We start from the raw sequence: 17,314 nt of genomic DNA, 5'->3' as shown, positions 1-17,314 counted from the left end.
AATAATGCAATTAACAGCTTTGCAATAAGGTTAGGCTTTGGCAAGGCAACCTGGAAGGCTTAGGGTCTCAACATCCCTGGTCAGGTGCTTTGTCTAGGATGTTATGCACAACACAAATAACATCCAACAAAGGAGCCGCGTACTAATTTTCCATACATTTCAAAACCCAAATAATTACATCTTCCATCAACAGCCACATCTTGAAACTATTTATTTTTTTAAAAAGAAACCCAGAGAGCTGGCAAAAAGAAAATCACTCTGTGTGCCCTCTTCCCCCCACCCCCTTTTTTTATGTGTAACTATCAATGTATATCAACCGGGCATGCAATCATATTTATTGTCACTTTCATTCATGTCATGCCCTTGCTTATATGGTTTAGATATGAATTATTGACTGTTACACTCCTTGTTGTAAAAAATAAATAAATAAATAGGATGGCAGGTACTTCGCACTGCTCTCAAGCGAGCGAGCAAGTCAGAGGCCAGCAGAAGCTCCCGCATTATATAACCACCCCTCGTTCCTCAGCTTTATGCCCTGGTTTCAGATTGCCTTCTCAACTCTTTCTTTTTACAAGGGAGAGATTCACCCACTTTGGAAAATTAAGGATTAAAATAAACAAACAAGAGGATGTTGCTAACTGTCCTTCCCGGAGCATCTGTTGTTTAAGAATACCTCTGATTGATGACTGCTATTTTTTAATTGTTGCTTTAAAATTTAAATGCCCTCCTGGGATGTGTTATAAGTGTGTTAGTCCATGATATGAGGTCTAGAAAGTAGAAAAACAACAGAATGAGTGATCTCATGGCATGATATTCTCTTAAATCCAACGATTCTCCCTGGTATAAAATCACAGGGCACTCGAACACCGATAACCTGATGTTGTATGGCGCATTCACAAAGGTATTTGACAGCACTCTGCTGAGAACCCCTAGCCTGCTGCTTCTTGTGATTACAAGAAAAAAAGAAAAAGAAACTTTAAACAGTTTAGCCCTCATGCCCAAACTCCCAAAAAATAGGCTTTTAAATATGGGCCAAAATATACTCCTTCAGGAAATGGACTTTTACTTTCATATTTTTTCCCCCAAAGGCACATTATTCTACAAATCTCCTTTCAGAACCTATATTTTAGCCCCAGTTTCAAAGAGGCCAGGAAGAGAGTTAAAGAGAATAAACCAGTAATGCTTGACAATAGCTGTCAAGAAAACTTGGTGCTTTCTTTTACAGGAAGCAGGGCCACTCGGACTTCCTATTGGAATATGAGATCAATCTTGAGAGGACTTCTATTCTGAAATTTTAATATTTAAATAATGGGTTCAGTGAGTCAATGGGCCAAAGAAAATGCCCAAATGTTGGAATCTCATTCCTACCTGTTTTTTCTTTGATTTCACACAAGACATTGAACAAGGCAGGCTTCATTCTGTGGCAGTTTAAAGCATGTTTTCTGCAAGAAAGAAATAACAACATAATAGCTTAGGTGGACTTTCAGGATCAAACTGCTGATAATGCACAGGGGAACAAAATGTGAACATTTAGCCAAAATTACATATCAAGCATAACTCTGTGGCATGCTTCAACTGTTTTATGACTTAATATACGGAGTCCCACCATAGAAAAAGAAATAATGTTAATTAGCAGGGAGAGAGTAGGGACTCAACTACAGAACAGAACTAACCTAAATTATGCCCGTTTAGGCAGAGGTTTTTTTTTTTAAGTAGTTTAATCAAAGTGAAATTCTTAAACCAATAATCCTATCCGGGGCAATAAATAAAGCAAAGCCAAACGCACGGGTTAACAGTTTTGTATAAACTATGCAACCACCACAGCCTAGGAGCTGTCTGCCTGTTGGTCTGTGTGTGTGTTTTCAAATTTAATTCATCCATGTGTTCGAATTCATTCCGCAGATGCCCCTGTATTCTCATAAACACAAGATGCTTGAAAGGTCTTCTGAGTAGAACTGTCAATTTATAAAATTTCAGTCCCCAAGTTAAAGAGTATGGAAATGCATTGCCAGGGGGCAAACATACCCATATGGGGAATAAATTCATTTCTCTGTGTTCACATTATGCCTCTCGTGCACACACCGCTTATTTGCAGGTGTTGAAATTCAATTATTTACAATTAGGACCTTGTACCCATTGGGGAAAAAATAAATACAATCCTGCCTTTTGGATTAGTGATTTACCTGGCTGTAGTGTGTGTCTGAATTCAGAATGCACTTGAGAAACAAAACAATACCTTTCCCTTTATTTTACTATGGAAGCACTTAGCAGGAGGATACTGTTTTGGAAACAAAATACTGATCATATCAGCTATTAGTTAAGGGAATTCTGTTTACCAACTAAAATTAATGTGTAAAGATAAATGGAGAGCTCTGGCACAGGCAATTCTTTCTTAATCCCTTTGAAAGTTAAAAAATGGACACACATCCTCATGAAAAACAGAAACGAGAAGCATGCTTTATATACTGTACAGCAGAGGAGTAATAAGCTCAAAATCCAAGAGTATCAAAATAAACACATACATCCTGTCTAAAATACTAATGGTTTACTTTGTAAATAATAAATGTACATTATGAAGGTGTGACTAAGAAAAGGAAAAAGATGCAGTATTTGCTAAGTAGAGTTACATTGTTTAACCAAAAAGAAAGCTTAGTGGTGATTTAGTTCTCCTGCGGGGTGAGAATAAGGTGGAAAAGACTTCAACGTATCAAAGCCTTCTTTGGGGGCCTTTTAAAACAGTTTTCAATAATTGTCTTCTTAGATACAGGCCCAAATGCAAAAAAATACAAATAAAAATAAATGCAAACTCTACACGGTTTTTTTCAGAAATACTGCATTTCCACAGCACATCAATGATGGTACAGGGAGAGAACAGAAAATTTCCCTATCCCAGAATTGTATCTGATCTCTAGGCCATTAAAAGGGGGACCCGCCAAGCCACGGTTGTCCTCAGTTTTACCAAGAAGGAGCGGCACTAAACATCAGGAAAGTGGTCCGTCTCCAATCTTCCCGGCCCCTTCCACTTCACAAACTTGTTATTAAACCAGTTTATTGCTATGCCTGAGTTTATTTTTCTGGAACAATGTAATGGAGAAATTTGTTCCAATTCAAACTCAGATTACCAGTGGGAAATCTCCCACTTCCCATACCTATTAGCTTTTCTTCGGATAATAAAATTCAAAAAGAACACCAATTAATTTCTGCCAACTTTCCTCTATTTTAAAAAATTTAGAATAGTTCCAGTCTTTGAGCATTCCAAGTTTTCAAGCCCCCATAAACCTCAACACTTTTGAGTTTACATGTTGCATGTGCTTGCAGCTAAAATAAGAGTGTAATTCATAACATTCATGCTTTTAACTGCTTATTTTCTCACCTCAAATTCCTATTTCCCTTAGACAAAAATATATATATAATGATGTGTTTTCCATACAACTAAGTCATTTGAGGTAAAAGAATTGTGTATCCATGTTTAAAAAACCAACTACTTCTGAGATTTCACAAAGCTGGGTAATTGTATAGACATATGTGATCATTAGATTTTTAAAATTCTTCCTTTCGAGATGGGCCTTGGGCAAGCTGTTAGTGGGCTGCCATTTAGTTTATGTTTTATTTTGAAAGACAATTGACGGTAAAATTCTAGAGTGAAGAACTATATACCTGGCAGTGGATTAAGTTGAGAAGCCACACAGCTTCTTTATTATGTTTCCTTAGTGCAGATCATCATGTCCTATAGGGTTGAAACATATAAAATGCACACATCCCTTCATTTCTATTTAGTTGCCTTCTAAGTGGTCCTGGAAGAAGCATGGGAAAAAGAGCATGCTTGATTTTTACCCCCCACCCCTTTTTAAAGGACCAGACATTCTGTGCCACGGAAGGTTAGTAAACAGACCCAAATTAACAGACAATAAAGTTAAACTACATATCTGAGTCTCTTAAAACTGACAAATATGTCTAAAAGCAAAATTCTCTTGTCTTTCCATCAGCTTTTTTTGAAAACAGAATTAAATGAATGCAAAATATTTCCTGAATAGCTGACAACTACTGACAAAGAATTGCCCTTTTCTCTTTTTTTTTTTTTTTAAGTAGGGGGAGAAAGGGGAAAAGATAAAAATTAATTTTGGAGGGATATGTCAGGAAAGAAAATCAAGTCTCTGAATTAGGTAGGGAGTCAATTAAAATTGCAAATAAAGTGTTCTTGGGACATTTTATTTTGTAAGGTTACGGAGTCCCTCAACAAGAAGGCAGGGAATGCTGTTCAAAACTTGACAATTCTGCTCTCTCTGATACTTTTTTAAAGCAGTAAAAAAAAAGTGCCGAGGGCCGCTTTTGGATCAGTTGGCAGGATTTTCGTCGTGCCTGAGTGTTCGTGTGGATATATATGACTACCTCTATATTCACTCACACACACACAATATATACATATACACACACAGCCACATCATGGCATGGGCGATTACACTTTCGATAACAACGCTCCTTCAAATTTTACTCCTCCGCCATATAGTTGCTCGTCAAAATGGGAAAAGAAATAACCTTTAAAAAGAAAGCGCTGTGGTGATTCGGTTCCCATTGTTTCCCCCAGCGAGAGGGAGAAAAACAAAAAAACCCCAAGAAAGGAAAAGAAAAGCTTCCATCTCACCTGGCCTGCGCCTCATCCAAACTCTGGTCTGTGATGGTCATAATTTGCTGTAAAATGTCTCCAATGTCCTGCTTCCTCCCGCCCTCCCCCTCGGTCCCTGCGGCCCCATCCTGCAAGTGCTGGGACAGGCCGGGGTGTCCGGCCATCCCGACCCCAGCATGGGAATGCATCAGCCTGGGCTGCTCGTCCATCTCCAAAGGCAACGGCAGCCCCCGGCTCTTCCTCTTCTGCTCCTCGGCTCGGCTCCTGGGAAGCACCAAGGCTTTTTATCCTTCAAGCTGTCTTCAAATCCTTTTCAGGATAAACAGGGAAGGGGGGAAAAAAGAAGACCAAAAGAAAAAAAAATCCCTTTGCCTCTTCAGAGGATGGTGGGAGGATGGGGAGTGGGGAGGGGGAGGGGGGCGTGAAGGGGTTGCGGGGTGAGGGTGGGGATAAGGGCTGGTGGGGAAGGGTGTTGACTCCAAAAAGCAAGAAAAATAAACCACCTTCCCACTTGACGAAAAGAAATCAGAGCTGGCTTTTGGTTTTTCAGTCCCGTCTCCTTTGCAAGGCAGAAATGGGCTCCCGGCGCTTAAATCTGTGGCTTAATCCTTTTGCAAATATGCATTGATCGGGAGAAAGGAGAGGAAGGCAGGGGGATTGCAATGCAAACTTTCCCCCCCACCCCCCGCTGCCCCCCACCCCCACTCCGGGCCAGAGTGATCTCAAAGGGGGTGGGCTGTTGCAAAAGCCAGATCTCCCCCAGCCGCGGCGGCAGGCAGAGCACAGGCTCTCTCCTCCTCCGTGTCTCTGCAAACTCCAGCAGCCCCGTCAGCCTCCTGCTTTTGTTTAGCTCAGGCTCAGGACTCCAGAAACATATACAGAAAAACCACAGCCTGAGAGGAGGAGGAGGAGAAGGAGGAGGAGGACGAGAAGGAGGAGAGGGGAGGAGGCAGAGGAAAGGGAGGAGGGGGCGGGGAAGCCAGGAGGCGGGGGAGAGAAGGAGGGAGGAGGGCTCCTGGAGCCCCGCCCCACTCCCCTGATTGGCCATCAGAGAAAAGACGGCCCCTCCTCCCCCTACTTTCCTCCCTGCACCTCCTCCTCGGCCTCCTTCAGCTCCTCCTCGCCCGGCGCCCTGTCAATCAGAGTTCAGAGGTGGGCTGGGAAGGAGGCCGAGCTAATACCCAGTCTCCAGTCCTTAAAGGAGCAATGGTACCGTAGTTCCAGCTCAATTAGTCAGTTTCCACTTTTCTTCCTGCCTCACTTAGGCTGCGTCCTTGAGGACAACGTGGCTCCACTTATACGCAAACGTATGGAATTAACACGAAAGAAGACAGACGGTGTGGGTCTCTCCCCCACCCTTGTTTTCCTTTTGCTGTAACATTGCCATTTAAAACTTGGATCTTTTTAAATCCTTAGACTTCAGGCAAACTGTTGAGAGCAAACGTTTGTCAGCACGAAGTAGTTATGAAACACAATCGAGCTGCTAATATAATTAATAATGATCTCTAATAAACTGCAAATATAATAATAGATTGAAAAAATCACAGTAGAGTTAAAGGAAATATCGAATTGTGACATTTGGTTTCATGAGAACTAAATTATGGACTATGAGACTAAATAATGCTGAAAAAAAAGATTAATAAATAAATTCACCAAATGAAACTAATTCAACATATCTCTCCCTTCCCCTTGAGGGAAATTAGTTATTTGGCTTAAATGCTTAATAAAGAAATGCATTATCGCAGTCTGGTTCTAGTTTTTAATATAGTCTAATAAGCATTATTAACTGGGATAAGAAGAGAACTGACATTTATTGAATGCCTACTATGCGCCAAGTAATTTACATGAGTTATTTTATTTAATCCCCAACACTTCTCTGTGAGTTACGGATTATTATTTCCATTTTACAAAGAGGGAACTCAGAAAGGTTAAATAACTTGCCCACGGTCCCACAGTTATTAAGTGTCAAAGCTGGAATTCAAACTAAAGTGTGGCTCTTTCCAAAAGCCTGGTGTTTCAGCTTTACAGCCTGCTTCCATCCAACAGAAACGTGTGAATAGGGTAAAAATTAGTTATGTCCTTACTGCCCATTTTGTTTGAAAAGAGACTGAAGGTGCCTGAAACGATACATATTCAAATGGCATGACTCAAATTGAAAGTGGGTAAGAAAAAAGGAAAAAAAATAAGTATATAGGATTAAGGAAAAAAGCTAATGAGAAACTCATGGCTAAAGTCCAATACTATCGCTCCAAGTAGACCATAAATTTGCCTCCAATCGTTTCATCAGGCAAGGTGAGAGGGGAACTCTGGCTGGGTACACAGTCACAATAGCCATAAGACAGAATAACAGATGAATTACTTGGAAAAAGCACAGAATAATTTGGAATATAAAATATTTGGTGTAGGGGCCAGCCCGGTGGCGCAGCAGCTAACTGCCCACATTCCGTTTCTCAGCGGCCTGGGGTTCACCGGGTCGGATCCCGGGTGCGGACATGGCACCGCTTGTCAAAAGGTATGCTGTGGTAGGCGTCCCAGGTATAAAGTAGAGGAAGATGAGCATGGATGTTAGCTCAGGGCCAGTCTTCCTCAGCAAAAAGAGGAAGATTGTCAGTAGTTAGCTCAGGGCTAATCTTCCTCAAAAAAAAAAAAAAAAAATCAGTGCAGCCAGTTGTCTTCCTGAATGGGTTTATAGCCAAGGGAAATGCTCTGAACCACTGCAAGCTTCAGTGTTCTCATTCTGCAAAATGGAAGGTGGCCTTGCCAGGTGCTTTGAGATCCTCAAACAAAATGTTATTCTTTTCATCAGTTCGATCCCCTTCCCAATAGTTAGAAAACACAAGTTTGGCAGAATAAAGGGCTCTTACTAAAGGATGTCAAAGTAGTGCTTAACAAGCTGCTTGGCACTTATTGGCACATGGGCATGCCACAGGGAGTATTAATTGTAATTATGATGTCGTATTACTTAATAACAACTATTTTATTCATACATACCCAGGCTTACTGTTTTTTTTTAAATCAACACTAATAAAAAAGTGAGCACAAAACTATATCTTCAAATCACATATCAATCACACTGAGTGTGAGTTAGCATACTTCTTACAATGATGAAATTATCACATCTTAAAGCATGAAAAGAAGTTACCCCAGAGGCTGTAAGAAATCATTTTGTAAGTAATTCTAACTGAAAATCTAGTGGAAGGTTGCCAGGCAAAGTATTGGAAAAAGTACCATCAATACCAGAAGGTCATTGTCATCTAGGAACATTTTAGTAGGGAAATAAGAAATCTACACAACAATAATGCTGAGGAAAGTTAAGGATGGGGAATTATATTCAAGATGTTTTATTAATTTGATCACCACAGTTGTCTAACCCCAGTACGTATGCTTTTAATTATTACCCTGTAGCGTTGCCAAAATGTATTTCAATATATAATAAATGCTGTAGAAAAGATACCGTGCCTTAGACATCTTATAAGGGCTGAGAAAAGAAGGCAACCCAGTTACCGTGATTAAAAGGAGACTTTGCGGTGGGTCTGAAGGATGAGCTGGATCTGGAAGACAGGGTTAGTGAATTTGACAGGAGGACGGGGTATCTCTTCAGGCTTAATGGAAATGGTGTCAGAAAGGTGTGATCGTGAGGACTTGGAACAGCACCATTTGATCTTTATTTGGCATGCACTTGGAAGCCACTAAGGGAAGCTGTTTGTTTTAAACAGGGGAACAGAAAAGTGTGTTTCACGAAGAATTCTTTTGGTTACCTAACACAAAATCTTCTGAGAAGATGAAATAAGGCAGTTGAATTAGGAAGGTGGCAGTAGAAATGGAAAAGAGAGGACAAATATGAGGAATGTTCTCAAGGAATAGCCAATAGAACTTAATAATTGATTTTATATAGGTGGGAAGGATAAAGAAAATGTTTTCAAGCTTGGGCGAGAAGAATGCACTGGCATAACAGAATAATAATTATAGCTATAGACACAATTCGCTGAGTGCTGATTACGTTTCAGGCACTGTGTGTACATTACCACTTAATTTTAAGAATTTGACACAATTTTAACAACTTCCTTGTGAGATTATAATCTCCATTTTGTAGATGAAGAAACCAAGGTTCATAGAAGTTGAATTACTTGAGAAAGTACAGATTAAAAACCTCTCTTATTTTTCATACAGTACAGAGAATAAAGAACTTCACAGGAAAACTACAGTAGGTGAAAGTGAATAAAAATTAGAATCTTCTTGTATTTGCATTAAGGAACTTCTAAAAGTAGATTCTGAGGAGAAATTTACAAATACAATTTCCATACCTTCTGGGTTGGGCCAAGGGATGGTTAATGCTCTTTTGTACTTTCCATATCTCAGCAGAGCTTTAATTCTAACAGATATTTGACAAATATGTGTTGAAAGAATGAATGATGCTGGTAATCACACTGCATTTCTTGAGAATAATAACTGAAGTCGGCTGAATCCTGTTTAAGGACATGAGTCACTATCAAAATTTAAGGAACTAGCAAAGTAGTTCTCAATCTGACTTTATTTTAATATCTACAAAGTCGCCTCACCATGTTTTCTTCTATGTCAAGATTTAGTTTACTCTTAGGGTTCTCTTTCAGACCTCATTAGAAGCCCACTAGTACATATTCTCATCTTTATTAAGGGATAAAGAGCAGGGTGCAAGGGGAATGTGCAAGGATTCTGGTCCATTCCCCAACAGACAAAATGGTCCTTGGTGTGGTCACAGAAATAAATTCACTACCACATGCTCTTGTATCATCTAAGCAGACACTCATCTATGTATCTTCATGACTACATTTGAATTAGCTTCTAGATTTCTGTTACCCTTCTACTTTTATGGGAAAAGAAATTCTCCTCTGCCCAAGAGTGTCACAACCAGAGTTAGTGACCAAAGACAACACTTGAGGCACTTGATGGCATCTATTCCTCTGCCCGGGGATTCTTGCCTTTCTCTTTCAGCTATTTTCTTAGCCCTTGCTCTTTGCTTTTCTTCAGTGTTTACACTCCCTTTTCCACCCGCATTCCTCTTGCTCTTCCTTTTCTTTTGTCCAATCTCCTCTGTCCTACTCACAGAGGTCTCCCCTCCCAGCTTGATCCTGTTTCCTTGCCTCCCTGGGCAGCCCTGGAGCAGTGCTGGCATCACTACTCTGCATGGAGCACGGAAGTTGGATGTCAGAGCAGGGAGAGCCTTGAGAGGAGATTCTTAACCCAAGGTCCATGAATGAGCTTCAAGAGTTTCGCAGACCCTGGGAAATCATATACAATATTTGGTGGTATATAATACTTTACATTATTCTCTCATGTTTATCAGACTCTGGAGGGATTTCAAGACCCAAAAATGGTACTGTCTACCATCCTTGATTTATCAAGTAAAGTAAATGGTACTACTTTACTCTGCATTGGTCTGGGGGAAACCAGATGGCTCTTGGCAGATGAGGTTTTTCTAGGAAATATCTGCCTCTATTTCATAAATAGAGCAAGTTACCGGATTGTCAACAGCCCATTAGTATTGGCTATTGAATTATAGTCAATCTAATATCAATATCAGGGCTAAAGAGCCACCAGTACCAACCCTTGAAAGCAAATCAAAAGGCAGGGAGGGAGTGGGGTTCTGTGGTGGAACACCGACATTGTATCGTTCCAGGCACTGGGAGCGTAGTGGCAATAAGACAAGCTGGAGCCCCTGATTTTATGGAGCTTACATTCTCATGTAGGAGATAAACAATAAGCAATAAAGAAATATAGAAGCTCAGAGACTCATAAATGCTATGAATAAAACAGGGTAATGTGACATGGAGTTGGGGAGGCAACATCAAATAGGGTAGCCAAATAGGGATTTCTCAGAAGTTGACATTTGGGGTTGGTCTTGAGTGATGAGAAGCTCAATATGGGTCTGTCCTGGGAGACAGCAATTAGAGGAGTGGGGTAGACATGAGGAAATGACCTAGGCAAAGAGCTTGAGATGGATTTGAATTTGAAGGAAAGAAAACCAGAGAGACTGCAGCATAATAAGCAAGAGAAAAAGTATACAAAGATGAAATCAGAGAGGGAGACAGAAACCAGATAACGTAGGGACTTTTAGGCCGTGATAAGGACTTTGGGTTTTATACTAACTACATTTGAAATTCACTGCAGCATGTAAAGCAGAGGCGTGACATTGAACATTGATTCAACAAATATTTTTTGACAACATGCTATATACCAGGCACTTCCTGGTGAATACACCAGCAGTGAACATGCCAGGCACGGTCTCTGCTCTCATGGAACGTACATTCTAGTGCAACAAATAAATGAACGCAGCCACAAGCAAACATCAGGGAGTGATAAGTTTTATAGAAAAGATGAAGTGGAAAGGAGTGGTAGAAAGTGACCTAGGAGCTACTTTGGATTGACTGGTCATGGAGGACATACTGAGGAGGGACATTTAAGCTCCGACATGAATGGTAAGGAATAAGCCATGTGAAGCCAGGCCAATATAATGGCTCTGAGGACCGAATATGCCTAAAATGGTTGAGAGACAAGAACAAAAGCCAATGTGGCCAGACGGGGAGGTAGTATAAAATTGAAGTCTAAAAGTAAGTTTAAGATTAACAAAACGAGAAGGCGTTGGAGGGTTTTAAACAGGATGTTTTCGTCTGTTTGGGCTGCTATAACAAAATACCATAGACTGAGTGGCTTATAAATAACATTAATTTATTTCTCACAGTTCTGGAGCTGAAAGTCCAAGGTCAAGGCACCAGCAGATTTTGTGTCTTGTGAGCACTTGCTTCCTGGTTCATAGACAGCCATCTTCCTGCTATACCTTCACAAGGTGGAAGGGGCGAGGGAGCTCTGTGGAGTCTCTTATAAGAGCACTAATCTCATTCATGAGGGTTCTACCCTCGTGACCTAAGCTCCTTCCAAAGGCTCCATCTCAAAATGCCATCCCATTGGGTATTGGGTTTCAACATATGAATTTTGGAGGTACATACACATTCAATCTCTAGCACAGGAGAACAACGTCCTCTGACTTTTGTTCTAAAAGTGTTATTTTCCTCCATGCAGAGAATGGATCGCCAGGGGCGGGAGTGGGACAAGTGGAAGCAGGAAGAATGTTTAAGGAAGTATTTCAGTAGCTTAGGCCAGAAATGATGGCACTTGGACAAGTACAACAGTACTGGACATGGTTCAAAATGATTAGAATCGGGATCTTTCTTAGAGGTAAAGTCAGCGAAACTCACTAGAGGCTGGGATGTGTATGGAGGAGGAGGACAAGGAATCAGAACTCATGTCTGGATTTTGTTTTGACCAATTAAATAAGTGGTGGTGCCACTTACTGAGATGGAGAATGCATCCCCTGTGACGTAAATATTATCATTCCCATTTTACAGATGAGGAGACTAAGGTTCAACAAATATCATTCCAAAATATATACTTTATCCACCACGGCATCTTTACCAGGAATGAGGATTACCCAGATTTGATTGATCATTTAGGAAAAAGAACATATATGACAAAATCAAGGCAAGTAGTCTCACAGTGTATGTATAGTGTGTGTGTGTGTGTGCTCATGTGTGCATGAGTACCTACATGTATGTGTGTGTTCTAATAATCTTGCTGAGAAAGGCGTCAGAAGCAATTCTCTTATTTTTTTTTATCCCTTCTTTTGTCTTCTTCATCTATGAAAGGGAGAGGCTAGTAGAGAAGTGGGAAGACCCCGGACTTCTCATTTGAGAAGACCAGCCTGTGCTGGGGATGCTAGGATGAACTCTGGCAAGGTTGACAGTATAACAAAAAGTCCTGACATAGGAACTCAAATATTTATTATCTATGGTCAGAGTGCAGAAAAAATAATCAGTTGCACAGCAACTACCACCAGAGTCCTAGGCACAAATGTCAGATGATCCCAGGGTTTAGAGGTCAGGCAGACTCTGGCTTTGGAACTCACCAGCTTTGTGACCTTGGCCAAGTAAGTTATCCAAAGCTTCATTTCTACAACTTTAAAAATTGTGGTTAGGTTGAAATCAGATCATGATAAATGTTCAACATTTAGTATAGTGCCTGACGGAGAATAGATGCTCAATAAGTGACTAATTTTTTAATTCTTACTGTTGTGCTTGGGTGGTTTCTCCTAGAGCCATCTCATTTTCCTTCCCTGTCTTGGAGGCCACTAATAATACCATGCTTTCCTCCGTCACTTCTAAATCTCACAGCCCTTCCAAATAGTGACCTGCCTGAGTATTTTCTCTTTTCTATCCTCCAAATCAAATCTTCTCTCACTTGAGACAGATTTGACTAAAGCAATTTACCTTACAGTATAAATGAAATATAATTGTAAACCCCTAAGATAGTTGTAGTCTCCAAAAGGAAGCTTTATTTTAGGGAATCCCAATTGTCAATACATTATCTATTGTTGTATACCAAACCATCCCAAAATTAGTGGCTTCAAACCATAACCATGTTTTATTGCTCACAACTCTACAGATCAGCTGGGTGGATCTGCTGAACTGGGTCATGTTTGACTAAATTTAGCTGGACTTATTCAACAGCTGGAAGGTTGGCTGAGACTTGCCTTGTCTAAGATGGCCTCACTCAAATGTCCAATGATTGGTTAGCTATGGTCTGGGCAACAACAGTGATTGGGTCTTGTGTTTCTTGTCATCTATCAGTCTTGTTCAGACTTGCTACATGGTGGAGACCGGATTCCAAGAGAGAAAGTGAAAGTGCACAATGCTTTTTGAGGCCTGAGCTTGGAACTGGCACATTTCCACAATAGTCCATTGATCAAAGCGAGTCCCAAGACCAGCCCAGATTCAAGAGTTGGGAAATTGGCACACCTACAGCATCTGTTGGTGGTAGTACCTACAAAGTCATATTGCAAAGGGATTGGTGAAGAATTGGGAACATTTTCGGAATTAAGAATCAGGATGCGGGGCTGGCCCCGTGGCCGAGTGGTTAAGTTCGCACACTCTGCTGCAGGCGGCCCCGTGTTTTGTTGGTTCCAATCCTGGGTGCGGACATGGCACTGCTCATCAAGCCACGCTGAGGCAGTGTCCCACATGCCACAACTAGAAGGACCCACAACGAAGAATATACAACTATGTACTGGGGGGCTTTGGGGAGAAAAAGGGCTAAAATAAAATCTTGAAAAAAAAAGAATCAGGATGGATCCTTGACGTGGGAAATTTTGATTGTCCTTGCTAACCCTAACTACCCTTCGTCACTTCAATAGGTAAAATTTAACCTACCTCTGTTTGCCCTAGTAATACTAGTCCAGGCTGCTTTACTCTCCTCAAGTCTAGCCTTTCTGTATCAGTATTGTCTTGGAACCCTAAACACCTCTTTTCTTCTTTGAAAGGGAGAAGTTGGAGGGGAGAAAAAAGAAGATATTAGAAAGGCACTTGCTACTGGAGAAAACAGATTAGACTCTTATTCTCAGGTGACCCTCCTCTCTTAGGATGCCTCCACCTTCTTTTCCTCCAGTTTTAGTATACTTGTGTATCAAAAAGATCAACAGAAACTATGACCTGTAAGAAAACATTCTACTTTTTATATTTAAGGGGAAAATGTGACTGGCAAGCCCAGCTAGTTGTATGCCCTCAATATACATTCTTCCTCACTCACAAATCACAATTTATTTCAACAGCAATGTAACTAGCTAAACAATTTAATTTCCCAGGCTTCCTTGTATTTAGGTTTGGTCATATGTCATAATTCTGGGCAATGAGATATAAGAATAAATTTCTTGGACTGAACTTCTGGGAAAGCTGCTTTTTCAGTGTTAAAAATGTAGATACATAACATACACATGCCTTTTGCCCTTTCCTTTCTTATTTGTTGCCTGGGTCATAGACATAATATTTGTAGGTGAAATAGTCATTTTTATTCTATGAGAATGAAAGATGTTGCTATGGATGGTAGAAGAGAAAACTAGACATGACCTGGATCCTTAATGATTTCCTTGAAAACCGCACTGCTCCTTGACTGCCTACCCCCGGCTTTCTTGTTATATGAGATAAAATAATTCCTTATTTGCTGAAGTCGTTGTAATTGGTTTACTGATACATGTAGCCAAACGCTATCTTAACCAACATAGCAACTGAAGTGGGTTGCAAAAGTATAAACTGATGTTAAGAATATGAGTGACTTTGAGAAAAACTAAAGAAGCCATTTTCTCCCAAGAACAAATATATCGGCAAGAGTCTGTTGCTGCTCCCTGGGTCATCAACTCTGGTTGGGCAATGTGGATAGGGAAGGAATGAGAATCGTGTAAAAGCAAGGAAAATCTTGCAGTAGCTATGTGGATGGGGAAAGAGATCTCAAGAGAAAGGAAGTATTGGTAAGCCATTCTATAGATGTCCACCATATCAAAACTCTCCTCAGAATATCACACCAAAAAGCCTACTGGAGGCTGACTGAATTCTTCTTTCTCCTCTCGAACTTCCTTTTTATCTGCTTCTTGTCTAAGTTAAAGGCATCACCACCTACCTATTTTTCTTAACCAAAAAATGTTTTCTTCTCCTTCAGCTCCACAGCCACTTGACTACCAAATCCTCCTGAGTGTACCTCTTTAACTCAGATCCTTTTGTGTATGTGGATGAGAAAGACAGATGTATACCGATAATTATCAATCAATAATTATCAATCAATACTCAAGACATCTTTGTCTCTTATCTGGACAAACTGATCGATTTCCCATCCACCAGTCTTCAATATAAAATTCTGGCAAGGTTGTAGTCCTAAAAACCAAAATTTATCAGGTCACTCCTTTGCTTTAAGATATTTGGAAGCTTTGTGTTTGGATAGTGTTCAAATTCCTCTGCATGGCATATTAGGACTTTCAAAATCTATTTCCACATTATGTCTCCAGCTCTATTTCCTGTGTTGTCTCTACTCTGAACTTCTGCTTCCCAACTGTGCCATGCGCTTCCATACTTCTATAAACCAATAGGTGCTCTACCAGACGTATCTGTCTGTTTCCTTTCGTTGGCTAAACCCAGCTCAAATTCCTTTCTGACTTCCCAAGGCAAAATTCATTATTAATTATTTTGGGGCTCCTGCATACTATTCATCTAACTCTTTGTTTATGGGTAAGTATCTGCCAGTGGACTCTGAGTGCCTTCACGGGAGCTTCAGTGCCTGGACAGCTGGTACATGGAAACATCTCAATATATCTAAGAAAGGGGAAAGGAGCGGCAGAGTTCACATTACAGATTTTTTTCTTTTCTTTTGATAATTTCTTCTAATTAACGTTAAGTTGAATCTATGTCTTCATATACAAAGTGAAGTATTTTCAGACAATTATTTTTGGAGGAAGAGATTCATGTTTCAAAAAAGAGTTGGACTATAAAGACACCTAAGATCCTTTCTAGCTCCAAAATTCTATGCAAAGTTATCTTTTTCTAAATTGCTGAATCAGAATACTTTAAAATCAAAAGTTAGTAGAATTCAATTATGCAACTAATTATCTGAACTCTTTCCTTCACTTTATATTTACATATAGATCAAAGTAAATTGAAATCAATGAACTTTACATTCCTGAATTAGCACTTTGGATTTTGACAAATTCCAAGGCAACATAAAATAGTTTCATAGACCAAGTAATGATGATAAAATGGAAAATTTTATGTTTCTCTTCATTGCATCACATTTTATAAAGTCAATATCAAATATATAAGTTAATGGCAACTATCTCTCTTAAATCAATATTAAGTACCTACATTAGTTGGAATGAAAAGATTATTTCATCTGACACTCCGCAAATTATGGGATAACTGAAAGAAAGACATTACTTATCAAATGGGGCAGAGGATAGAGAGGGATTCTTCATGATTCTGGCTAGATCTGGTCTTCCTGTCTGGACAAATCAGGAATGAACTATAGGTGAGAGCTGTAACACATATACACATAACACCTTACTGCCTTGCTTTATATGATAGAGGCTTATTTATGAACAGAAGAATGGGAATTTGTTTCTTCTATTCACTATAAAACAAAAATCATCAAACTCAATTCTCCAAGGCTACAAAAAGCGACTAATTCTGGGTTTCCACTTCTGGCTATGGCAGACTAGCTTGTATCAGACAAATACTCCTGACAATAACAATTAGAAAGGGTTAAGTAAAAAAATCTGTTTGAAGACATTTGAGAATTACTGAGTGAAGATCTGAGACCCTATGATACAGGAGACAAGGGAAGTTTAGAGAGGTGAGCCTAGCTTCCAGTTCTCTTTCTCCTTTTGAGTCATTTGCTGATTTTCAAGTGGCTTCCAAGAGGCTCAGAAACTGAATAAATAGTCTCACATTGTTAGGGAGATAAAGGAAATTATAGCTCTCCTCCAAGAAGGAGAGTTTCTTGTATACCCCTCAGTGCTGCATTAGGAATAGAGGTAAACCAAAAAATAGAACAGCCCTCACAAAACCTAAAATCCAGATTCTAATTGGTACAATTACAGACTGGATTAAATTGATCTGACCCCATTTGCCTCTCAGAAGTGCGAGTATATCCTCTCCAGAAGGATCTAACATCAATCAGAATCTCAATTTATCTCTACAACTTTTCATATGAAACATTCATCATTATTAAAAGATTAATAGGCATACTGGGAAATAAGGCCAAATGAACAAAAGCTAAGAAAAAAAACAGACACATGTCAGATCTACACAGGAGGTCCAGATAGTAGAATTATTGCATGTGGAC

General features: G+C 39.9%; 1 protein-coding gene across 5 annotated transcripts in view; it reads right to left on the bottom strand.

The window, feature by feature from the left end:
- PBX1 (PBX homeobox 1) overlaps positions 1 to 5,543 on the bottom strand; it is a 309,416-nt gene extending 303,873 nt beyond the window's left edge. For 2 of the 5 annotated variants that reach the window (XM_046681663.1, XM_046681662.1), the window contains exons 1-2: positions 4,643 to 5,538; positions 1,369 to 1,442 (exon numbers count right to left, since the gene is read on the bottom strand). In XM_046681663.1, coding sequence (XP_046537619.1) covers positions 1,369 to 1,442; positions 4,643 to 4,833 — 265 coding nt within the window. In that variant the 5' untranslated portion in view covers positions 4,834 to 5,538. Of the gene's footprint in view, positions 1 to 1,368; positions 1,443 to 4,642 lie in introns of all 5 variants that reach the window. The other 3 variants (XM_046681658.1, XM_046681659.1, XM_046681657.1) reach the window with 3 other exon arrangements.
- Positions 5,544 to 17,314: the final 11,771 nt, after the last annotated feature.

The sequence above is a fragment of the Equus quagga genome, chromosome 13, assembly GCF_021613505.1.
Source record: "Equus quagga isolate Etosha38 chromosome 13, UCLA_HA_Equagga_1.0, whole genome shotgun sequence".
In the NCBI taxonomy this organism is placed as follows: domain Eukaryota; kingdom Metazoa; phylum Chordata; class Mammalia; order Perissodactyla; family Equidae; genus Equus; species Equus quagga.
This window is presented reverse-complemented; position numbering and strand designations above follow the sequence as displayed.